Raw genomic sequence first — 27,077 nt, forward strand, 5'->3', positions numbered from 1 at the left:
AAGAAAGTGGTCAGTCAGAAACTCTATATACTTTGCCGAGGTCATTTTCACACCTTCAGGGACCCACCAGCTCTCTCCCCATGATTCTGGCCCAAAACATGACTCTGCCTCCTCCTTGCTGACATCACAGCCTTGTTGGGACGTGGTGGCCATCCACCAACCATCCACTGCTCCATCCATCTGCACCATCCAGGGTTGCACGGTACTCATCAGTAAACAAGACTGTTTGAAAATGAGTCTTCATGTATTTCTGGGCCCACTGCAACCGTTTCTGCTTGTGAGCATTGGTTAGGGGGGGGCCCAATAGTAGGTTTATGGACAACTTAAAGCCTCTGGAGGATCCTACACCTTGAGGTTCACGGGACTCCAGAGGCACCAGCAGCTTCAAATACCTGTTTGCTGCTTTGTTACGGCATTTTAGCAGCTGCTCTCTGAATCCCATGAATTTGTCTGGCAGAAACCTTCCTCATTCTGCCTTTATCTGCACCAACACGTCTGTGCTCTGAATCAGCCATAAATCTCTTCACAGTACGATGATCACGCTTAAGTTTCCATGAAATATCTAATGTTTTCATACCTTGTCCAAGACATTGCACTATTTGAGGCTTTTCGGCAGCAGAGAGATCCTTTTTCTTTCCCATGTTGCTTGAAACCTGTGGCTGCTTAATAATGTGGAACGTCCTTCTTAAGTAGTTTTCCTTTAATTGGGCTCAACTGGCAAACTAATTATCACAGGTGTCTGAGATTGATTTCAGTGATCCAAAGAGCCCTGAGACACAACACCATCCATGAGTTTAATTGAAAAACAAAAAATGTAATGTTTAGGACACTTAAATCCAATTTTTATAATAATTTGGAACGCGGTGTAATAGAAAAAACAAATTTCATATCAGTCCACAGTTTTTATTTAAGCCATTTCACTTAATTTTAGTAAGTCAAATGGCGCTGCAGCGGTAGATGCAGCACTAAACCCCGGCCCATGCCGCAGCAGACATGTGCAGTAGAGCCAGCTCTTCGCTTTCTCTATGTAACCTCAGATTTGGCGTCTACCGTAATCCGTGTGAATTCAGCGCATTAGGGCTGCACAATTCTTGCGGGTCCATCTCCTGAAAGTCGTAAAGAGTCGAATCATCAGTCGGAAACCCGTCAGTCGACTCAGGTTCTTCAAGTCGAGCAGTCGTTTTTTGTGTTTGTCAGTCAGTGTGCATTACAATAACAGGATAAAACGGACAGAAGCTTACAAAAGGCACAGGGATAACATTTCAAACATTTCATAAATAAGGGGAATCATAAATATATTTTTATACGTGTGAATCGAACACAGCTCTCCGTGCGCCCCGATGGCGGAGAGAAACACGCAGAGTAAAAACAGTGTGGGGATGGGGCACAGAGCAGCAGGGCGCGAGTAGGGACGGGTATCGTTAAAATTTAACGGTACCACCACTCTTACCGATACTGCTTATTGATCCAGTACTTTAACGGTACTCCTATCGGTTGATTTTTAAAATTTTTAAAAAGAAAAACTAAAACAAATAAAGGGCAGAATTAACACTGCTTTATTTTCTACACATCACGCATGGAGAGGGAGGGGATGATCGGGGCGCCATTGTCACTCACGCGCCCCGGCCCCGCGAAGGTATCTCCAGGGCTTCAGTCAGAGGCAGGCAGATGGAGCCCGCCCCGCCCCCCTTTACGCATATCTCCATTCCGGCGATGGAGGGGGAAAGAGGACAGATGTCTGTTCTGATAACAGCGAAAAGGCTTCTTAGACGAATATCTTAATCTCATTGTAAGTTAGAAACGGGTTACATAGCCTAAATACATAGAAAATCCATATTCTTAATTCCTCCAATACCGTTAACAGTACAGGAAACGTCGGAGCTTATGGATACTTCGTTCTTTAATAATTTATCCCTGGGGCTTGTTTAATATCTGGTCGGTCTACATGCCCCCCCCAAACAGTTGAATGTTCGCATTGAACGGCCAAATCCAATTGGACTGACAAATGGTAACAGTATATATCACTGTATATGTGTTTTTCTTAAAATTTCAATACAAATGCTTCTGAAGGAGTAAAGAACTGGTATGGCAACTGCATGGAAGCTATTACTGTACTCTTACTCGTATTACTAGGACATACTGTAGTACAAAGGTATTTTAAGAATATGAATTGTGCAAAACTGCAATAATAAATAGAAAAAATACAAAACCTTTTCTCAAGTAACTTCCCTCTCTGAAAAACACTTCTTCATGAAATACAATTAAAATCAATCTGCACATAGGGAAAATAAAAACTTAAAGTATTTTTTGTTATTTATTCCTCCTTTTGTGGCAGTTAAAATATGTTTATGAATATTATAAATAATACGTAATCATAAATAAATAAACATAATACATTTATATTTGTTATAAATAATAAATATAAACATTCTTTGCCGTCCTCCATAACAGAAATTACAGCTGGATGTTACATAGTACATGGAGAAAGCGTGGAGCCAACTCTACTGCGCATGTCTGCCAGAGTTGTGAGGAGAGTGATGGAGCCGGTGTAGCCGTTGTTTTCTGTGGATTATCGCACTTAAATGGCTTAAATAAAAACTACTAACAGACTAATATAAAAGTTGTTTTATCTATTTATTAATTGCATGGAGGCTGTTTATAGCGTGGAAGCAGATGCAGGATTTGGGCATGGTGGTATTGCGTCCGGTGGCGCTGGTGGTCCTGTGATTATTATTTGTTTATGACTTGTATAAATTCTTATAACAGACACAAAATAAGTTAGTTCAATATTTGATTGATATTGCAACTGGGATTGTTCCCGAAGGAAAAAAAGTCAATGCGTGAATGCAGTGTGACGTGAATGCATAGGAGGAGTGAGTGTTTTAATGCTACTGATCTCCATTTAATGCAAATACATCAGAATTGTCGTCATTTAGAAAATCGATTGCATAAATGTATTAAGCGAGATTGCATGCAGCCCTACAATGCAACCTTTTCTAACGCTCTGTTTGCAGTGTGTGAGAAAATCCATGTGACAGTGGGAAAACAATCTTAAGATGCTGGTAATAAAAAAAATATATAATAATAAGAAGAAGAAGAATAAGAATGAGAATAATATCGTAATAGGTAAATATAATAAATTGCAATTATTGCATACATCATGCTTTTCCTTTCTTAAGAACATATTACTAGTAGCCTTATTTTAAAATTCATAATGTTTTTATGGAGGAAAGGGACGTTTCAGAAATTTGGCTATTGCGAAAATATTTTTTTTTTAATGTGGCTCCTGAGCTGGGAAAGGTTGAGTACCACTGGCATAGACGTAGAACCCGAGCCGATCCTGCCTTTAATGGAAACTCTGAAAACTGTAACTCGTGCTGCGTTAAACAGAACCCCAAAAACTATATTCGGTCACAAAAGGTGTCTTTGCACCACAGAAAGCTTTAAGAGCCTTTGGAGGAACCGTCCCTTTCTTTTGTGTCCACACTGCATGATCCGTTTTAACAATGGAGGGACATCGGTGAAGTGAGTGCACAGTGATTGGTTGATCACATGAGCCAATGAAGCCCAAGAAATCCAGCCCCTATTGTTATTGTTCAGGTTTTTATTATCATTATTCTCCTTGGCATTTCTTAAGCTAAAAGTATCTGGAACACGACAACTGCTGGCCCACAGACATGGTTGAGGTCTCGTTAGAATCAGGATGTCTTAGACATCTCGTGGTCCAAGTTTGATCCAATATCCATTGATCCGATCTACATTTGGAGCAGGAATTAGGGAAAAAACAACAACATTTTACCGGAAGTAACAGAAGGTTCGTGCAACGCCGATATGCCAAGATTCTGAAACTTCTGGTCTATGACTATGAAATTGTATCTAACATTTTGTTTATATTTATTCCACTTAAAAAAAACCCCATTATTTATAATGATTTAATGTGATTGGACTCAAACATCTTCTCAAACTAATTACACAAGTATAATGAAAGCAAGGCATTTAATGAAAGAAAACCTCTCCTATTGTTTTAAATTAAATATTATTTGATATATTTTTTCTAACGGAGTGAAGAGCATTTGAAGGGTTCAGTTAGAATTCTCATTTAGCTTTGTTCACTGGAGAGATCTATACCTTAATAGTTATTGTTTACTCGCCAAGATTGTGTTTAGAGAGGTGGATTTCAGGGGGGGGGTGCAGGTGATACATCCCCCTCAATATTTATAACACGTGTATTTGCCCCCCACAATAAAAACGGTTGTGTTTTACTTTACATAAATACAGACATTTCCTCCATAAATTGATGCAGAAAAGGCACAAATAAGTGCATAAATATTCACCAGAATGCAGGAAATTAAGTGTTTGATGCTCAAAATTTCATCGTGTGCCCCCACGATGTTCAAACTAAACCTACGCCACTGAGCTAGGTGGAGAAGGGGTGTTGAGTTTGGGCATTAGGTACTGCCTGAGGCCTGCAAATCACCAAGTCCGCCCCTGCACACCAAGCACAGAGCAGACTTTAACAAAAGGGAGCCGTTGTTTGAATAGAGTAGACATTGTTATTAAATACATTTTTTTTAGTGTTTAAATATTTTAAGGAAAACGCTCACTCTCTTATAAATGTTTATTCACGTCACTTTAACCGTATTCCTTGCAGAAAGCTTAAAGGTTTGATTATTTCCATGCTCGGTCAGATGCTGAGCCACGCTCAAGATTATTCCAATTCTTTAATCCATTCCAACGTCAAAAATAAGAAAATGCAAAACAGAGAATAAATAATTTAATAAAAACAGATAAATATTTCTTTCCATGTCGCCCATGTTGGCATTCCAGTGGCGTGTGGTGACATTACTCCCCCACCCCCTCCCACTCCCTGGCGATCGGTCTATATATACCTTATTTATTGTAATTGTAATTAATTACCTGTTAAGTGTATGTTTTGTATGTTAATAAATTATAATGAGTGTACCTGTTGGTTTTATACATTTTTTTAATAGGCCTCCATTTTCCATTTCGGACAAGTAAATTTAGGAATCGGGCAAGTAAAACATCTCAATGTCAAGCCCTGCAGGAGAGTTGCACTGTGTAGACCCCCTAGTGGTTGCTCCGCGAGACAAGCAACCAGGAGACGACAGACGGGGTGAGCTGATGCAGTGGCCAATGTAAACTCGGAAAATCGTTTCAGAGAATCCGGGAAACTGTAAAACGTCCCAAACACGACTAACCTGGACTCCGTGTATTGCCGCCTGCAGCTATTTTTATTATTGTTTCAATGTTGACTTTACAGTTTATGTGGACAAATTTGTCAAAAAGTGTAAAAGGTGGATAGCATTGGATGTTTGCACGGATTAAAGTGCTCCTGAACACAATTGCTGCAGGAGATATACTTTTATTCCTTCCCTCAGATCTGAGAAAAATAAAGTGATATATGGGTTTACATTGATTTGCTCTCGTAATATAAACAGCACTCGTGAACCATGGGCATTTTAGCTTGGCAGCACCGACCGAGACATCATCCACTTTTATATGCTCTGCAATTAGCAAAGTTCTCGAGCCTATAGAAGGTGTTGTTTATATCAGGTTGTATATAAACACAGCATGCTTGTGCCGTATGTGTTAGCATAACTTTTAATAGATCGCTAACAATCTGGCCATAATATTCTGCAGGTTTTATGTCGACATGATTAGAAGTAGCACTGGTATCAGAAGTTTGAGGTTTGAGTATAAGTGCTTTACATGTAGTCTATGTAAGATATAAACCAGAATCTGGGAGTGACTGAGTATGTAAGAAAGCAATGATTGTAATCTCATATTGCTCCTGTTTATCCTTGTTTTAGGAACCAAGACAGAAGTTCCCTTGTAAACAAAATTTTACTTCACATTTCCAGTGTGTCATGCTTTTATAGGTCATAGTGGTCATAGTGAATATTCTATGTATTATATACTAGGGATGTAATGGTACATGGTATGTAATGGAGCCGTTCGGTACGCCCTGCGTGGTTCAATACGCACACGTATTTCGGTGTCATTATAGAAGTCCACCAGAAGCATTGGTGCAGTCTGCGGGCGCGGAACGGCGTGCCGTCAGTGCTGCTTCCTATTGAATCCACTGTTGCAGCTCCGCCGCCCACATCAGTTGCAAGGGGTCCATGCGGAGCCGTGCGGCTTTTCTCTCTTTTTGCGGTGTCCGGTCGGAAAACAACACGAACGAGCCGGTTCTTTTGAACGGCTCCGATTGCCCGTACATCGGTATACAATATGTCGTCTTTTTGACTCCCATCGGCCTATCGACAAATAAGGTGACATTCTCCGATGGTGTGGTCCATGTTTATCCAGTGTTCCCCACACATAGACTTTACTCTGGCGGGCTGCCCAGGTATATTAACATCAGCCAAATTATATTTGGCAGTCCATTTTAGCATTTAAAAAAAATTATGTATCCGTCCGAGAGAACGACGTTCATGGGAACTTGGAAAACATTGGTATCAGCTTTTGGCCAAATTGTTATTTTAAACATTGGCGTCAAAATTCCACAGTCGGTGCATCCCTAATATCAATGCTCACTGATATCGAGTACAAATAAGTATACTGAGATTTTCTGTTCAAATAAAACATAATTAAATATTATTTTCAGTTATTAATTTATTCAGACACAACATGAATCTGTCTGTAAGTTCTTAACATGAAACGTCAAACAGGAAGTCAGTTCATCTCCATCACGTCACATTGGTATCTGGTTTAGTGATCCGGACGGTTTTAAGAGTTTGCGTACAAGCAAAGTATTTGACCCTGTGCCAGGTCCTGGTAACCGCATCCCAATTCAGAACCAAAAGCATCATCACCAAAACCTAGGCCAGCTATTTCATATATGACATATTATTTGGAGTTTCGTTCTTGCAAATTGGAATGGAAATGTGAAATGAAATTTGCGAACGTAAAGAAATGTGTATGTTGTAGTTTGCAGCATTAACTTTATAACAGATATGGTTATCAGGCATTTTCATGTTGAGCAGTTGTCAACAAACGGGACAGTGTGCTTGGTTATAATACCTTATACGGTGTGTTGGCCATGTATAACAATTGACTGTGGGTGGAAAGGTTGTCGGAAAGTTGTGACATAACAATGTTTACATTACGTAAACAATTTTGGTTTATAAAGCATTGTATTCTCCATTGTAAAAGCTACATTTAAAATAACATAAAAACTCAATTTTAAATAGCACAGCACATCATCAGTTTATGCAATCCAGGTAAATTTGTATACTTCCCCCACTGCTTTTAATTACACACCGTTATTAATGGATTCAAACAGTAAGGCTATGGCCACACTTATTGTTCAGCGCTTTGAAAGAAAACCACAAAGGGGTTGAGCGCTCCTCAGACGTCCATGTAGCCCGCCCAGGTGCTCCTGCACGTTCCAAACCTCAATTAGTTGTTTTCCTGACGCTGTGGGACGCTGGAGGCTGCGCGTCTGCGGCCTGTAGACATCTGGGACGGGCGCGCTGCGATTCCACCAGGTTATTCATCACAGCATCCGCTCCCCTCCCTCCACTACGAACTGTGAACAATTTGGCCAAGGGCGCGGTCCTCCTACGTCGAGACCAGAGGTGGACTGGCCTTAAATTGAACTGGGCGATGTGGAAGACTGTGTTGTTTTTGTTATTATATATTATTACTAGAGATGCACTGATACCATTTTGTGAGTATGAGCACAGAGATATGATACATGTACTGATATTGTTGTCTTTATTTTGTGCAGGGAGTTAATTGAGCCACTGCTTTGAATGAATAACGTCCGATGTTTCATCAACTTGAATGTTACTGAGTTCCAAAAATAAAACAGAAGCTGAAGCTCTTTTCCCGTACATACCTCACCAATACCTGTATCGGTATCTGACTCCCTAATTATTCAAGAGATTTTACACATAAAGTATACATACTGTATATATCATAATATCTGCTTATTCATTCTGTAATATTCAATCGTTGCCTGCAGATATGAATGTACAGTATATACTTAGGTCAATAGGACATTACTTAGATTCTAGCTTTTTACAAATGGCATGTGTGAACGATCTTTTAATAATTTCACAAACATTGACAGTTAAGATTGCTAATTATTCTTTACTCTTTCACCTTCACACACACACACACACACACACCAATACACACACTGCTACAATATGACACGTTTGCTGTGACCCCTATGGGTAAACCCCCCAAAATGCATCCTTGTTTGTGGTGCTAGAAGGGCTGCTGCGCTTTATACATGTGGTTGTAATTGTCGTTAAAAACCGACAAAGCAGTGGTTAGTCCAAAGCTCATGGAATGTTGTTTAGTAGCAAGAGAAATGTCCACATGGTGGCTTTGATGCTGTGGTTCAATGGGCGACAAGCCTCCAGTATTTGCCTACAGACCTTCATAGCTCTGTACATTCAAAGTCTGGTGGTTTATCAAGCCCTTTCTAATTCTCAACCATATTTTGTTCGGCATGGCCTTCCACTGGTGAGTCGTTCCACAATGGCACAGGGCCCAGTGTTATCGTTCCTGTTTAGCACCGTACACCTTTAGCAGCGGTCACTTCCATAACCCCAAAAAGGATTCTTCTTTCTTAGATTTAGCCCAAAATGACATTGACGTGGTTTTCCAGAAACTCAGAAAGACTTTCAGAGTTAGCTTAGCGTAGCCGGGTGTCTGCAGGTCGGACAGAGGGTATTTGGGGTCAGCTTTATTTTGGTTCAGGGCAGTAGGAGACAAAATAGCCAACTATGGACATTTAAATCAAAGGTACATCTGTCAGATAAGCAATTGTGCCTTCAAACCCTTGACCCTTTCAGTCAGAATGTTTCCAATACAAATATTATGTTTTTCTGACTTAAAAAAAAATGCTATAACAACATGTTATCCATTATTTGGACTTTGTTTTTTTTTTTTTTTTTTAAAGAAAGTAATATTCACATTTACTCTATTTCTATGGAAGCGTAATGCAATTACTTTAGAAAAGAAATTGCCCTGTTTTTCTGAATTAATGACAAGTTTTCTTGAAGAAAAAAAAAATAAAAACAAATGTGCTTTGTTTTTCCGAATTTGTTTTAACGAGATACGCATGTCGTAAATTCGGAAAAACGGAGCAGAACCACCAAACAGAGCAGGATTGTGATCCTGCGAGAAGCTCTCATTCCTACTTGAGAGCTCGATTTCTGCAAACATGTCCTCGTCTGTTTAGTTTAATCCGGTTTTATTTTGGTTTGAAACATTGGGAGATACACGTGTCTTGAAGTAATACAGATGACATTGTTATTAGCTTGTTGACTTTGCGCAGGCACCTCAGGACTTTGCAGTTGTTAAGACGGAAAGCCCGTTCTGATCTGCTGGACATTGCGGTGTTTCTCCAGGGTCAGTACAATGGCATGCTACAGGGACACAAGACGATGCATCTGAAATGCATTACGCTTCCGTAGGAATGAGCGCTTTCTTGCAGGATCACAATCCTGCTCTGTGTGGTGGTTCTGCTCCGTTTTATTTATTTTTTTATTATCAACGAGATACGTATCTCGTTATTTCGAAAAAGCAGAGCTAATTTTTTTAAATCAATAAATCAGAAAAAATGGGGAATTTACTACTCTACTGGTACTCTAGTTGTAGTATTTTTCCTCCCCAAGGTAGTTTGCCTTTGCTCTAATGCTGCTGAATCATAACAGACGGATGACTTGCCAGATAGTGAGCTTATGCCTCAAAGCAACGCTTCACCCGAGTCCACCTCCACTCCCTAATTACAGCGACCTGGACTTTGTTTAAACCTAGCCTCCATCTGACTCCTCATCCAGCTGTTAGTCTCCACCAGGCTCTGTGGCTTTCAGTATTTCTAGTTGTGGGAGATTGTGGAATTAGAAACAGTATTATAGATGAGACGGAGCATTCTATCACTTTTGATTAAGTAAGGTTGTAACTTATTGATCCTCAGGGGGAAATTCAAGCAGGCAAAAAACAATGAGAAAGAGAATATGTACAGAATATATACAGGTAAAGGTACACAGCACATGCCCCATTTTATTATACGGTGCGTTACACTGTGTAACAAAGTGGGAAAGGGATGTGTAAATGTAAATCCCATGTGTAAATGGAAAGGGACAATCCAGCGATACAGCGAAAAATTAACCACATTGTTTATTCAAGTAAATTTCACAGCATGTGAATGGACCGGTGCTCAGATTTCTACAGTGTAAATTATGCCTCAAGTTATGCGAATTGGGCGGGCGGAATCACTCAATGAACATTAATATTAATGAAATTTCCAGATATCAACAGATAGATATGAAGTGATATAGCGACAACCTTTTTCGAGTAGAGGGTTCGTGGGTTAACTGTGGGAGGTTCCATTATTTGGATACTAAAATGACTTTTTGAACGTATGCCTCTGGCAAGATGACAGAGGGGTCCGCTGTTTGGGACGAGTCTGAGCTTTTTTTTACAGTGAAGCCCTGCCTTACGCTGGATGAAGATTCACGTTTTGTGGTGAAGCGGTACCCAAACCTCAAACGAGTTGTTCGGCACCATGTTAAGAAAGCCTTTGATTGAATAACATGTCATTTTGCAGTGTATTATTTGGACATGTAATGTAAGACATATTTGGGAAATCAATGAGTGAGACTACAGCCTGCAGTCTGACAGTGTATCTGAATAATAGATGTCCGCTGGCGCAGAAAACTAATTTCAGCGGCAAAATTGAGATTGATATTGCACAAAGTCGAAATAATCTATTTCCACAGTTGAATGATATCCATTGATTGATCTTCAGTAATATTCAAATGTTCCACTCCATGATTTTCTTGCCTCATCGATTCAGTGAGAACCCTTTGCCAAGGTTGTGTTTAGATGCAACTTGAGGGTACAGCTATTCAAGGAATCACAGGTAAACCTGGTTGGTAGATACTCCTTTTGTGACCCATGTAGAGGGTGTCGGTGCCAAACACTTAACTTTTATACGTGGTTGTCAAGTTGGCAACCATGCATCAGTTTTTGGTCGCCTATTTGTGTCTTTAAGTTTTGCGTTTTTTAGAATGAATTCCACAGTGAAAGAGAGTCGGGCGAGGCTAACATACTGTATATAGTATTTCTTTTTTATCCTTCCTACGATGTAATACTGCCGCTCAATACCTTGTCGCCCTAATTTGAGCAACCTGCAAGCTTGCTTCAGGCAATGCAAACAGTACTGTTAGCATCCCTACGCCATGCTACACTTGAGCTTTGGCTGAAAAAAGATGTATTATCTGAAAGAGCGGATCCAGCTGAAGTGATCTTAACTCCTATTGGGGAAAAAAACAAAAACATGGGCAAAGCAAGCACCTACCAGCACGAGTCTACTCTGCACAAATCTCTCCAATGTCATCACTGTTACCCTCAGCGGTGTTTACTGTGATGACAGCCCCACCCCAGGCATCGCCCTCTACTAGGACTCCTACCATTAAGTTTGACCACGTCTGTCTCCTTATATAACCTCCGTAACCGCGGCGATAGAAGCCACTCTTCTCTGTCCTCCATCAGCAGACAAGATGCTGAGCCACAGAACGGAAACGAGCACCCAAATCGGCCTATAGTGACAGTAGTGCGAGAACTACCGCGCACACTCTGATAAAAATCTCAAAATGATGTATTTGATGTCTGTTAAATAAGCAAATCCAATGGCAGATTTTAATATGCTTTTTTCCCCAAACAGTATTGAAAGTGTGCACGTTATTGGAAAAATCACTTGTATTGGAAGCATCCTTTTAGCATCCTTCCACATAATCTGCATTTGCATTGAATTGTGTCAGTTTGTACTTGACATGATGATAATGATGTCATCATGCCCTGAGCGATGCGTCTGAAAGCATCATTATTTATCTCATAAGCTGAACTCTCCAGATGTGACACTGTGTGCTCTGAAATTGTTTTTATTTTTTTTCTTTCAGATTTTTGTTATAGGCTTTGTGTTGTGTGTGATTCTAAATGTTAATCCGAAAAGAAGCATTGAGATGTTGCACGTCTCCTGGAAAAAAGGCAACAAAAAAAAAATCGACAAAGTTTGAATTGAATGAAGTATAATTTGGTTACGCACGACAGCCAACAACACATACACCCCAGTAGGGTCCGCAAAATCCTCATGGACACCAACTCACCATGCAGGCAAAGTTAACAACTTTACCCTTTTCTTGGGATAGTCTTATATTCCGTCTTTGACCGTGCTTACTGTACATCCACACTTAGATGCCAAGTAATGGCAATAACCAAGTTGTGCCAATAAATCCATTGAAGCATTTACATGCACAGCATTTGTGTGATTACAGCTAGGGCCCTGCCGAGCCAGGTTTGTCTCTGTCAAACACAAACTTCTGCTTTGGTATTCTGCATTGTGGCAAAATGTTGAGTGAATGATCTGGAGGCCTCTTCATACCCTAGCGCTTGAGAAACCGGCGAGACCATTGGAAGAATCAACCCGGCCATTAGATGAACCGATGCGGACCCTTGGGACAGCGGCCTGAGCTGCTCAGGACAACGGCTCAACCACCGCAGGAACCAACACCATAGACTCTGGCAAATCTGTGGGGGAGAGCGGCCCATCCGCCTGGGACATCAGAGTGCAGGGAAACTGTGGGACCACGCTTGAGGAAATGGGGCAGCTGGGAATGTACTGGGCTGAACTGTGAAACGTGACACGGTGAGCCTTTCCAGGAAACATCGCTTTTGTGGAAAAGGCACAGTCAGTCAGGTCCCCGATGCTAGTCTCTCGGCTGACATCTGGATCGCTCTGGTTCCGGGGACACTGACGGACGGCGTGGGTGTACCAGGAAGAGTCCATTCGATTTGAAAATCGTCTCTTCTAAACCTGTCCGTCAGACCGCATCTATCAAGCTGGGTGAACTCAGCTGTTTTTCAGAGTTCTCACAGATCTCTCCCTCTCCAGCCGGCAGATGAGCTTTGTTCATTGACGCTCAACATTGATGAGTGTTCTGTGGGTTTGTCGAAGGCTCTGGGGAGGGCAAAGCTCGTGATTGAGCAACCAAACTCTAACCGGACTGATATGATGAGCCGAGGGCGGTTGTCTGCTCCTCGGGGGGGGGGGGGGGGTGCTCCATCGATGTCTGACCCTCCCACTTACTTTACTTCAGTGCAGAAGGAAGCAGAACAGGGAAACAAGTGTAGGTTTTACTGGATTACTATAAACCTGAGGCCTGGTCGGAAGGAAACAAGTGTCCTCTAGAAAACCAAGGCTAAGAAGATCATTTTAAACCATGCAGCCACAGAGGAACAGGAACTTCTCACAAACACAGTGCAACAGAACCTATTCCTGAAAGGACTAACACTCGGTATAAACGTCCAGAGCCACATAAGAGTTAATCGTCTCCATAATTAAGTTCAAACAGTCATTAGCTGGGTGCCGCTGAATTGCACATGGATAATTGCTCCTGAATTGCCACGTGCAGCGCTCACCTCCTTGGAAAGTGTCTTTTGTGTCGCCCTACCTCTATTTTTCCCTTTCTGTCTGTCTGTCTGTCTGTCTGTCATATGGTGATGATTGAACATTCTCAAGGTTACATCTGTGGGATTTGACCAGATTTTATACAGTACGTTCAATTTCTTTTTTGTTGTTGTACTACTGAGCAAATTGGGTATTTCTTAGAGAAAACCTTGATTTGATATTTGTTCCTCATAAATACCATTTTTATTTTTTAATACAAAACCAAATCTGAATTAAAGGTTATACTGGTTATATTATGCAAAAACAAACGACTAACTGTTCAACCCTACTTTTATTTTTGGGTCATTGGCACTGATCAGATGAACTACTCAGGTACCAAAATTTGGCATTGAATATTCCGCATTTGCATTGATTGACATTGATACGCAGCCCTAGACCACGACTAAATCCCCTTCATAGTCCTTTGTCATGAAGTTCTTCGCTTTGTTAATGTCACTGTTGCTGTGACACTTGTACTTCTAATACTGCAAGGATCATCATTGTTCACGTCTGTGTCTTATGAATCATGGCTAGAATAGAAGGAGGGTTGGTTACGAGGGTGATGGTTTCTGGTGCTGACTTCTCGTCGTGTCGTGCTTCGCCTTAAGCCAAGTGATGTCATGTTTCAGTGGAATCCCAACGTGATGGCAGTCATGGTGTCATGGTGGAGTGTCGCTTTCAGTCCTCTGTTGGTCACGCGTCCGGACCTTCCTAAAGTCATTGAAAGTGTTTGACAAAACTTTTGAAATACCTTCGTGGGTAAGATTTGAAAATCAGTGTTGGCATTTTGTGGTGGCATTTCTTTGGTGTTTATAAAGAAATAAGACACAACTTTATCTAACTTTAGTCGATTGTGTGGCTCACAACTGGTCGAGCCTCAGCATCCACAGTTTTCATTATTCATTGAGTCACTAACCAAACATAAGACTTGAGATTTAGATCTAAGATTTGATCCATTCTCATTTATTCCGGAAAATACCCACAACGCTTTTGCTTTTCCTTTGACATTTGTTTTGAGTTGTGTCGATTTAATTCCACCTAATAGCAACTGCATGATGTGGGATGTTCTTGATGTGAGGTCATGACAGCCACACAACGCAGCTGGAAACAGTTTCAAAATAAACCTAAATTCGGTACCAGAAAAAGGACATTTTTGAAGAAGTGGACGAGATACCAGTTTTGGATTGGCAGCCACCAGTTGAGAGTCACTCGTCTACATTGTTTACATCAGGCTCATGAATGTATATTATAACCAACAGTGGGATATAATGACATAGTGAGTAAAATGTGATACGCTGCTTTTAAAATATATCCACCTGGCTTTGAAAATAAATACCCATTAGCAGAAAGAGCAGTGTGTTACACATTTACTCTTTCCGTAGAAAGCTTTGGCGTTATTTCTGGCTCACTAAAGAGAATAACTACTCAGGTATTGAAATTTGGCATTGAATGCAACTGAACTTTTGGGCATATGATAGTATCCATGCGAAAATGGTCAGTGCCATAAAAGTAGTGAATTTTGACACCCGGTCTGATGCCCAGACACTTGCCAATAGAACTGTAATGAATAAATGGTCGTAAAGCCAAGCCCTTGTTGCGTTTATTGGTATATAAATGAGTTGCTGTCAGCATCACAACTACAAATGTCCCTGTAGAATTGTACGAAATCCCAATGTCAGCAGAAGCCCAGCCAAGCGAACCATTTTTCACTCTTCCCCTGAGCCCGTGCTCAGACCAAAATGTCTATCAAATTACACTTTAGAAATTTACTTGAAGGCATTGGATCCCTAACCTTCTCCCACTCGTGAACCTCTCTGGGGTTCTGCCAATGTTGAGCGGCTCCCTCCATCCCTTGTTCGGCTTCCGTTATGCTGACTTTGAACAGGGGCATGCCGTACTGGAAGGCCAATTTATCATGTCAAAATCAATTCACTCAAATCTAATGTCTTTCCTCTCAGCCCATGCTCACCTTTTCAATGTTAATGAAGCCATCGAACTGGCTGACACGTGATACAAGGCTCCTGGCGCACTGATCGCCTCAACTGCATCTACTGTTGTATCAGCAAGATGCTCATTTCAACAAGGACTTCTGTCTTTTAATTCAACTGTTTGGCCAGTTTATAGCACATATCTTATCTTGCATCCTATGCTAAAGCATAGCAGTAAGGAGGTAGTTGCTCATCCGCTGTTTTAAAATTCTGCTGAAGTAAAAGGTTCCGAAGGGAAAAGATATATAGCAGTTAACCACAGCAGAGGTTCCTGAAATTCTTCATGGCTAGGTTAGGTTAGCCCGACACCCCAAACATATATTTGTAAATTAAAATAAACACTTAATATCAAGACAACAAATTATTAAATCAGGTTTTAACTTCATTTCTATTGAGGTTCTATTGTACATTATATTTCATTTTTATATTTAATTGACTTGATTTATGATTTCATGTTATCACATACTGTAGATAAAGATTTTGTAAATCTTTACCCACTGGGCTCTACGCTGCGGCACACGATCCACAGCTTGAAAACCACTGAACCCGTTGAGATCCTTGGCATCTGCAGCCCGCTCAGTTTCTGACTCTCTGTCTTGTCCAGTATTCCACAGTTCAGCAGAATTTATCAAGTTCTAATCACTCTAAGTGAGCAGAATCAAAAGTAGTGATGGTGAGGGCAGCACAGGAAGGGGGAAACATCTCCTGTTGGATTTGGAGAGATGAAGGTCTGTGGGTAGACCCAGTGTTAAATGGAAAGCATCAGAGGTGCTGCCTAGAGTATAGATTATGGAGGTTGATTCTCGATGAGTAGTAGCTGAGTAGTATTACTGTATGTTAGAGAAAAAAAGTTCCTCAGGAGAAAGATATTGAACTTAACATAACGTAACATAATGTTCCAAAATTTCTTGTGTCGTGGATGGTAAGGATTTGGCACCAAAATCTATATTTGTCAAACTACACTAAAATAAAATAAAAAGCTAAAATAAACAAAAAAATGTGTCAAAAATGAATTAAAATAGGTTTAAGTTACATTTGCATGAGTTATCTATATTTATTGATTTCACTTTCACATTGCTCATTTAAAAGATGCAGAAACGTATCCACCAAAAATATTGTTCAGATATTTTTATTTGATGCTACATTTCATGCATTAAAATATAGATGCAATTTCAAAAAAGAGAATCCATATGTTCCATTCATCACCTGGGCATTATGGAGTGTTTATCACTCAGACTTGCAGGGGCATTTCAACTGGGTTTCTGTCAGCAGTGGGGAATTACAATGTGTAGCTGGCTTGGATTTGCAGATTTTTCTGGCATTTTTGGTCTTGATCATAACCACCTTGTTTTGGAAATAAGAAGAAAAAAAAGCCCTGGTCTGCATAATTAGGCCAGACTTTTAAACATAAACATAAAAAGGGGGCATGTGGCATTTTAAAAGGCTAAACAATGTCTTTAAAAAAAAAAAATAATTCTGTAAAACAACAACAGACTAATGGTACAGCTGACCCTGCTGGCTGTGTGTGTGTGTGTGTGTGTGTGTGTGTGTGTGTGTGTGTGTGTGTGTGTGTGTGTGTGTGTGTGTGTGTGTGTGTGTGTGTGTGTGTGTGTGTGTGTGTGTGTGTGTGTGTGTGTGAACACACTTTAGTACACACAGCATTAAACGTGTGTATTCCTCTGTGTGTTACTTTCCTAAAGTGCGATCTAGATTCCGTCTTGGCAAGGGTTTGAAAAACCATCAAATGTGGATGGCAGCCTTTTCACCGTTGTTCTGGTTTGTGTTTATTGAAAAATAACACCACCAACACCGCCCATCTCCACACCACTTTCATCCCGCCCGTGTTCTTTGAGTTTAGACCAGTGAGGGTTTGCTTGCTTTGCGTGTTGAGGCCAGAGCAGCGCTTCTCTTTTGTCTTCGGCACGCCTGCATTTCTTACCCGCATCATCATTTAAAGCAGTGGTTCTCAAATGGTGGGTCCCGGTCCAAAACTGGGTCGCTGGTCCATTACTGGTGTGTCACGGGGCGTATATACGTCCACTTTTTAAAAATCTATATTAATACACTTTGGGAAGAGCCTGAATTTCCAACGCGGGCTGTTAATTTTAAACACCGTAGTAATGACAACAAAAAACACAGCATCATACAGTTGTTAAAAGGAAACTTTTAGTTTGGCATCCCCAGGGAATTAATGGTGGAGACATGATGTAGCAATTCCATTATTTTTCAATAATTTTCCTCTCTTTTAAAAAAAAAATTTTTTTTGACTTAGAATTACAGCTGCACTCATTTTTGTCATTGTGGCTTACTGCACTGTTCCTTTTGAGAAAAAAGTAACAATGGTTCAAATGTGAAGGTGCAAATAGCTGTGTCGCACAGCAAAGATTGAAAATTACCTTGAAAAACATGTTCAAGTTCAAGTTCAAGAGATTATTTGTCACATACATATACATACGGTCATACATATATGCAGTGAAATGTCATGACACCCGGTGATTACGCACAATAAGCTCTATAAGCTCTAAAAATACGAAGAAATACCAAAATGTACGTAATTGACACAAGGTGCTCGCACAGGCAACCGCAAGGGGAGGCGCCACAATCGCGATTCTGGGTTCTATAATTATTTAATTCCCAGGTCATAGTTTGCAAAATATAATTACTGAAAACGATATATTCAAATGGTTGTAAGCTTTGTTAACTTTAAAATACAGAACTTTGTCGTGGTCTGTTGTAAAATGTTAAGGATCAAGATCCAATTCTTTCTTTTTATATTACATAAAAAGTCATGTTAACGTTGGCGGACTGCGGTCGTGGAGTTCAACACTTCAGGGTGTATCTCACAGAGTTGCTATGAGCCAAAAGTGTGTCTGTATGGAAAAACAAGTCCGCAATCAGTCCTCAACCCTTGTTATGATTTTTCGATGGTGGATTTAAGAATCTTATTATTTCTACTTTTGCAGGGCACTATTCAATATGGCCTGAGCAGCGCAGTTGACAACTTATTATTACTGATGTCAAATAACACAGACACACATTTATGCCTGCATTCTGTTACTTTCGTTTGCCTGCCTTTGCCGCTATTGCGTCTTGCCCAATCCAGAGGGGAGGGAGGCCCCCCCCCCACCACATGCCCATAAGGTATGGCTTGGGCAAGCACCCGGCCCCCCCGCGTAATTGTAAGCATGTGTCTTCCATGGAGGCATGCTTATTTACCGAGCCCTGTCTCCAGGATGAAATGCATCTGATAATTCAGCGGGTTTTCAGAGCTCCTCCACGCACCCGCACGCACGCACACACCAACGGACATAAAACAAACTCAGAGCAGACACAAACACTCTTTGTCACATCAGCCAGATTACCAATGTAAGGGGTCCAGTAAGGGGTCTGGTATACTTCTGAAGGGGGTTGTTTTGTGATAATAATCTCTAGCTTGAATCTTGAATGACTGGCTGGCTGCACAATATCCACCTTCAATGAATACATTCACCTTGAATAGTGACTTTAATTTATTCAATATTGAGGTTTAAGTGGCGTAGTGAACTAGTTGGACAGATTGAATCCTGCACAGAGGTCAGCCCAGCGCCGGATTGTGGTCTTCTGCCCTGTGTAGCTGTCCAAGTCTATGTTTAAATGTTCTTCCTCTTTTGTTTTAACAGTGGGTCACATCCAACAAAAAAAAGTAGAAATAACTATATTTTAACCATTTGTGCCTTGTCCACAGAATCCCATCAGATCTGACGCTGCCGGCTCAGCAACCATGAGCTGGAGTTTCCTTACTCGTCTGCTGGAAGAAATCCACAACCACTCCACGTTTGTGGGCAAGATCTGGCTCACCGTGCTCATCGTCTTCCGGATCGTGCTGACAGCCGTGGGCGGCGAGTCCATCTACTACGACGAGCAGAGCAAGTTCGCCTGCAACTCGGCCCAGCCGGGCTGCGAGAACGTCTGCTACGACGCCTTCGCGCCGCTCTCCCACGTCCGGTTCTGGGTCTTCCAGATCATCCTGGTGGCTACGCCTTCCCTCATGTACCTGGGCTACGCCATCAACAAGATCGCCCGGGCCGAGGAGGTGACGGACGGCGGCAGGAAGCCCTACCTGGGAGCCAGGAGGCCGCACCGGGGCATCGAGGAGGCAGAGGACGACAACGAGGAGGACCCCATGATCTACGAGGTGGCCGACCCTGATGGTGACGGCGAGGAGAAGGCCGGAGATAGAGGAAGAGGAGCGTTTGGAAGAGCCAAGGTGCGGCACGACGGGCGGCAGCGTATCAAAGAGGATGGACTGATGCGCATTTATGTCCTTCAGCTGCTGACCCGCTCTGTGCTGGAGGTGGCCTTTCTGTGCGGCCAGTACGCTCTCTACGGCCTGGCCATGCCCGCCAAATACGTCTGCTCGAGCCAGCCGTGCCCGCACAGGGTGGACTGCTTCGTGTCTCGCCCCACGGAGAAGACCATCTTCCTCATCATCATGTACGCCGTCTCGCTGCTCTGCCTGGCACTCAACATATGGGAGATGCTGCACCTGGGCATGGGCGCCATCTGTGACATCCTACGCTCCCGCCGCCGTTCGCTTTCTGAGGACAGCCTATACGAGCTCACCAGAGCACCCGGCGGACCGAAAGGCAAAGCGGAGGCTTACGGCGGAAACCCCTTCAACTGGAATACGCATTCAGCTCCGCCGGAGTACAACTTCACCGTCAAACCTCTAATGGAATCCGGTGAGCACTGCGAGCAGCCGCCACCCTTCACCGAGCTCAGCAACGCCAAGATGGCGTGCCAGCAGAACTGCGTCAACATCGCCCAAGAGGAGCACCAGCGCTATGCCAGCAACGATGACAATATGCCCAAGGATGGGAGGGGCGACGGCTTCGGAGCTCTCCATAAGGAGATCCACCCTGCGCAGAGCAAGCTGGAGGCCACCATTCAGGGCTACAGCCACCAACAGAGCCACGGCAGCCATCATAGCAGCCATCATAGCAGCCATCATAGTAGCCATCGTGGCAGCCACCATGGTAGCGACCGTGGCAGCCATCATGGTAGCCATCGTGGCAGCCATCGTGGCAGCCATCATGGCAAGCCCCACTATGACCGGCAGCACCGGCAGCCCTCCAAGCAGAGCCCTGGGAAGGCAGGCAAGGACCCGGGGAGCAGCTGCAACAGCAGCAGCAGTAAATTTGGAGAGCCTAAGGGATCGGAGTGGATCTGAAGTCTGGATGGGGATTGATCAGTTAAAGGATAGGAGCCAGTGTGACTGACAAACAAACATTGAAACAAACATTTTGGATAATTTACACGGCAATATGACGATCTAAGCAATAATGTCACCGCATACTACTGCATAGTTCTGATAAAAAAAGCCAGCAGTGAGTTTATCACTTAGGAATCATCAGGATTAGGCCCCACAAGGTTAATCGTTTCAATCATTAATGAGCTCCATAGTCTACAGAAAGTGAACGGAACATCTTATTGTTATTGAAGCTTTTGATCCGAAGCTTGAAAACAAAATTCTGCCATCATTCATTACGGGGTTGTTTTTTTTGATGCACTAGGAGGTCAGTCTCAGGTACTGCCCACGCAATTGTTTCAAGGTGTTCACATAAAACATAAATCATTATCTGTCAACTACCTTCTTAAAACCCAGAAAGTAATTTAGGAACAATGCAGACTTTTAGCATATTATAGATTTTGATAACTTTTGTATCTTAATTTTAGATTTCCTTGCTTGACGTGGTGCTATCAGGCCATCTGGGCTTCCACGTGGTCATGGGAGAGAACTGTGCTGTTTTCCAAGGTGCCTTACAGAGCTGCTTCTCATGGACACTGCGTCTCTACAAGTTCAACAACGACTTCTTGATTTTTTTTTTTTTTTTTTTACTCCGATATCTTTCGCAAGAAGAGGTCCGCCCACGACCTTGAGCCAAACTCAAGGACAGAGCCGGCAGTCAGGTGGCGTTACCGCGTCACTGGCTCCACCCAGTGGTTGAAGCTTGAACAGAGTGGAAACCAGCCGCTGAACTCCTTTTAATTGGTGACGCATCCGTCCTTCCCGAAGCAGCTGCTGTCCAAAGCTTGTGTGTTTCAACACACACCCAGTCCCGGTTAAGCCAAATGTTCCTACTATGCCTTTCTGTGTGATGCATGGTCTCTGCAAAGTATATTTTCATCATCAATTGTGTTGAAATCGATACGAAGTGTAAAGGTTTGTTTGACCCGCGAACCATATGCCACTCCGTCCTGAAGATGCTGCCCTCTGAAGAAAGGCAGAGAACGAGAAGTGGAGAAGGCACGGAGCTCTTCTTTCCGCTGCTGCAGCGTTGTTGACTCGGTTGCTTTACGTCAGCTTTCTAGTTGCAAAGTGAGGAAGTGTGGTCCGAGTTCGCAAATTTCAATTTGGTGTTCAGTGTTCTCAAGATGTTCAAGCATATTTTACGCCAAAAATTATTTTGTTATGGTGAGAACTACAATTTTCCCCAAATGCTGGCCTTCTGGTTATATTTATTCCGTTTCCATCCTATGTTTTAGGTCTTTTACATGACAACAACTACAGTTCACACGGTCTTGGAGCTGTCGTTTCTCAAGCCTCGAGCCAGAAGGGAGAGTATTATCTGTTGGTCTTTTTTTTCTAATTTCATTTTCATTAAAGCATGTTTTTTTATTACCGCCCATTGTTTCCATGTTGTGGAAAGTATGTTTTATGAAAAATAGAAAATGCATGTTTTGTCTTGCAAGAGCATTAAATAAAAATAAATACGAACACGAGATAAAAGCCTCGCAACGTGTTTGATGTTTTTGCCCTCATAGTTATTTCATGTAAAAACACAATTTGCTATGATGTCCTGCAAACATCTCCTGCAAAAGGTATAATAACAAATAATTACAATATTATTGTAAACAAGGCCAGCTCTTAAAATCTGCACGCCTGCCTCTGTCCAACTGCATGCAGCGTGCGAGCATAGTCCACAATGCCTCGATAGATATAATTATCAGATAATCTAAATAAATATAAGAAAATAATCTACACAGGTAATGAAGGGTAACCCCAAGTCCAACACTAATCATTTCGTTTCTACTCTTCGCAAATGTCGCCCACATCGTTGCTTAGGTTGGGAGGCTCTGGTAAAAATAAATTCCCAGTTTTACCATTTTAAAGAGATAATAAAAGATTTAAAAAAAAAACCAGATAAAAGGGAGAACAAAATGTAAAAAGTTTTTTTTTTTTTTTTTTAACGCGGAGAGAAACACTGCGTGCGAAACCAGCGTGCGCGCATAGTGACGTCTGACCGGAAACGACGTAGGCCTTCTCCGCCGGCGTTTTTAAAAAGCGGCGGTTGCCCCGCGGACGTCCGCCGCACCGCGACCGAACTCCGTTCTCCGGGAGAGCGACCGACGAAAACGCGTTGAAAACCGAGCCCGCGTCGGAAAACAAAGCAGGTGGTTCGTCGTTAGCTCGTCGAACGCAGGGTCACCCCCTCCCCCCCCCCCCCGCGAAGCGCCGCTCCTCGCAACACGAGGCCCTTTTATCGTCTTCCCTTCGGAGGCGGAGGACGGCGGTTAGCTTAGCATTAGCGCCCCGGGTGCCGCTGCGCCTTCTGGACGGGGCCCGCGTGTGAGTCGCTCCCGGGACGCGAAGCGCGGTGTGGCGCAACTATCCATGCGTGGAATGACCGCGTCGACGCGTTTCTGCGAGGTTCTCCGCACTTTAAGCAGAAGCTGAAGTTGTTGTCTTTTGTTTTTCAATTGTTTTGTTTTGGGGTTTTTTTTTTTTTTGGCGGCCCCCTGTCACGTGACCCCCCTCATCGCTAGTCACTGTGCAGCAGCTGATCGTTGTGGTGTTGAAACACGGCCCAGCGCTGTTATCACAACACGTTATTCATCCCCAGGCGGAGGGCGAGCTGACAACTGCAGCAGAACAGTCAACGAAGAGGTAATAAAAATAAATAAAATAAATGCGTTGAGATTCTGAATAATGAAGACATCTATCAACTCTTTTGTAGCACAAACAGCCCAATATGGCAGCTGGCAGACAAAATGTGGCACACAGTGATAACAACACTCCCTCATAATATAACCGTAGTAACAAGGATAATTGTACTAATGGTGATAACACAAATAATAGTATTGGTAGTTGTTTAATAGTACTATTATGAAGTCTTCATTTCTTCAGTTTTCATTTAAAGGGCAGATATACAGACACTAAGGGGTCGTGGGAAAAATATGTGCCGGTACTCTCCTCGCAGCCCGGGTGTTCTAATAATCAAAAGAAATAGTGCGCCCCGACTCAATAACATGTGATCTCTTTGACAACATGTCCACTTGAGAGGGCAGAACAGACACCGGCGGCTTGTGAAAAGTCCCGCTATGCCAACGAGTAAAACGTAGACATGCCTGTACTGCGTAGCGGTGAGTACCGGCCCACTTCCAGCACGGTTGGAAACTGTCATAGCACGACAGTATGACAGTGTGGTAATGCACATCCACCGTATCAACAAGGGCCCTTTATTGGCATTGAATCTCGCAAAACATTTTAAATTCCTCAACAAATTTGTTGAGCATTATATTTAATGGCGATAAACACTCACTGCAGGGTTTCTGCGGCTCTCAAAATGTCTAAAGTCCGAATAATCAGAATTTTAGGCCTTAAATGTCTTAAATACGATTTTGACAGGTCTAAAAAAATTGATTGGATTATCAGGTTCAGGAATGCAAACATTTTGCTTTTCTGTGAATGTTGCTTTTTTTTTTTTCCACTTCAATTTGGATTACTTTTTTGGCAATGTGGGGTGCGGCGACCCATTTTATATATTTTTTTTCATCTGAGAGAACAACGCCATCCGCGATCGATTACCTAGTGGACTCATTCTCTGGTATTACGTTAGAAGACACCGACACTGCTCTCCGGTTGAAAGCGCTCCGAAGCAGGAAGTGAATCTGTGTTCGCAGGACCTCGAAAAAACTGTCGTGAGTGTCGGTAGCCCCCCCCATCCCCGCTGGCTATCACCACAAGTACTTGACCAGACCTGGGGCACTAAGATTTTCCTTTATATCCTTCATTCTTTTTTTGCCGGTATGTGGAAGTGAAATGAATTGCTTTCATAATGGTCTTGAAGTCTTCCATTTAACTTGTTGAAAACTGCAGAAACCCAGTCAATATAATTATGGAATCTAAAGATTTTGTTTAGTGGTTGCGATCCACTGAACACCGATGAATAATTGTGACCGGGCTATTGTATGAGTTGCTCCATCCGTAGCAGGGATGCAGATGCCTATCTGGTATCAGTTCTGATATTATGCTCAATTACTTGTACGCATACAAATGTTTGGTTACCTAACGCCAAAGTTACCGCTCAGAGCAAGACCATGTTCTACTGTACTGTAATAACTAAATTTCTGTAAATATTAATCTTATAATTCTTCTATTATCTGTTTGGAAAGACTTGGCATAGTCGCATCCCTAGTTGACTCATTCTATTCTTTTCTCTTTAGAGTAGGATCCCGGTGTTCCCTGTTGACCCTGCAGGCCCAGTTTGTACTGTGGGATCATGGTGGGAGGACTCCTGGGAGAACTGTCTCCTGGGGAGAGGAAGCTGAGGGGGAAGTCCTTCTACCTGGACAACCTGAGGAAACGCTCGGCGGCGCTGCTGGTGGAGGCCGTGGCCTTCCTCGGAGGGGTGAGCTTGCGGGGAGGGGTGCACGTGGTTACTAATCACACCCTCTGTTGGGATGCTATGGAAATATGTCAACAGACTTTAATCAGTGTCGTGTTCACGTCATGATTCTTTTATTGTTGTCAAAAGGCTGGATTGTGTTTCTCCGTCTACACATACTTTTGTGTAGCTGTTTGCTGTTATACTTGTTCGGTTTTGTGTATAATGTTACATGTCCACTGGGGGGCATTGTCACACTTAGTAAGCCGTGATGTACAGAAAACATAGATTTTTTTTTTTTTTTTAATCTTTATTTTAAACCTCTACTACCCAAAATATGGATATGCAAATAGAAAACCATTTTTTAACCTTATCTGCAAGTCACGCTTCTAGCAGCTGCATTTTCTTTTTGGTTTCGAATGCACCTCGGGCATTCGAAACGGGAATTGCCTGACAGGAGGTCGGGCAATTCAACCAATCGGCGTGGAACCGCACCACATGTTGGCTCCTACCTCTTTTATTAGGGAGATCTTTACATGTGCCTACGGAAAAGCATAATCCTTACTTAACTGTGGTTTGGACATGTTTCTCTTAAAAAAAAAAAAAAAAAAAAAAAAAAAAAAAAAATATATATATATATATATATATATATATATATATATATATATATAAATAAAACTGAACCAATTATAGTACATTGGTAGTAGAAAAGATATTTTTGACAATTACAGAAATTTTACTGCAAAAAAAACACCAAAAAATAGCATCGCTAATTAATCAGAAATAATGCTTTAAAATCAAGCATTTTTGGTCACAACAGTCACCAAGTAATTCACAAAATCCCAGAGTTTATTGGTGAATTTCACATTTAGGTGCTCAGGTTGGATTCTAGACAAGGAACGTAAACATGAATAATGAAGCCTCTCAGAAGCTGATGGAGGAATGTTCATTTCCTTCTGCCCCGACAGAAAGTTGAGAGTTTCCTCCACAAGGATGTGAGCTTTGTGGTGACTGGGAGCCAGCAGGGCCCTCAGGAGCAGAAGGATACAGCTGCTAAGGGGGAGAGCGGAGCGGTCCCTCACCCCACGAAGCCGAGGGAGAACTGCCTCACCGCAGACACACAGCGCCAGGCCACTCCTAGACCCGTGGTACTTCACACTAATATTTCATTCATTCAACAAAAAAATGTTTGGTTTGCCAGCTCTGTATCTCTGTTTAGCTGTTTTAGAGTATTGAGATTTAAACACATATGGTCCAGCCACAAGTCATTTTAATAGTCATATCGTTATTTCATTAAAGAAAATCACGCAAATGTCATCAAAGTTTAGTTGATTTTGTGGCGTATACCAGACCATTCTCAACCTTGGGGTCATGACCCCATGTAGGGTCACATTTTTAACACTTATATGTGATATTTGATTGATATATTTTGGATTGATATAATTTCTCTCAAATCTATTTTGATATATTTCTTATATAATTCCCTCCATAACAAAAGCAGCCTCTGTGCTAAACAGTTCCCTAATATGCAATGCAGAATATCTGCACTTTGTGGTCATGGACCAAAATAGGGTGAGAACCCCCAAGTATATACTAATAAACAGAGAATTTTAGTTAAGTGTAATCAAATTGTTCCAGATTTAAGCCTGGTCTTGTGTCTCAGCAGTGTTTCGGGAGCCGTGGAAAGGCACTGCTGGAAAAAGCCATTCGCAACAATGTGAGTTGTCACACTCGTGGTTGATATTTGACATGCACCTGGGTGGTTGTTGTTGTTGTTATTGTTAACCCAATGGTGGAAAGACGGTCTCACCGGCACGTCTGTGTTTTTAGGAACGGTGGCAGGGGAGCAGCGCTTTGGACAACGCCCGTTCTTGGGGGGTGAAGATTCTACTCGTAGACGGTATCCTTTTGACCCCCGATGTGGATCACAGCGGATACTGACGCATATTA

The 27,077-nt window shown here is 42.2% G+C and overlaps 1 protein-coding gene across 1 annotated transcript; it reads left to right on the forward strand.

Annotated features, from left to right (window-relative positions):
• Window positions 1–19,240: 19,240 nt before the first annotated feature.
• LOC307245635 (gap junction gamma-1 protein-like) lies at window positions 19,241–20,689 on the forward strand (the record flags this gene model as incomplete). The annotated part of the gene is made up of 1 exon (XM_080021281.1): window positions 19,241–20,689. The coding sequence occupies one exon, from the start codon at window positions 19,241–19,243 to the stop codon at window positions 20,687–20,689; it is 1,449 nt and encodes a 482-aa protein (XP_079877407.1).
• Between the last annotated feature and the right edge of the window lie 6,388 nt (window positions 20,690–27,077).

The sequence above is a fragment of the Zeus faber genome, assembly GCF_960531495.2.
Source record: "Zeus faber genome assembly, chromosome: 20".
NCBI classification, from domain to species: Eukaryota; Metazoa; Chordata; class Actinopteri; order Zeiformes; family Zeidae; genus Zeus; species Zeus faber.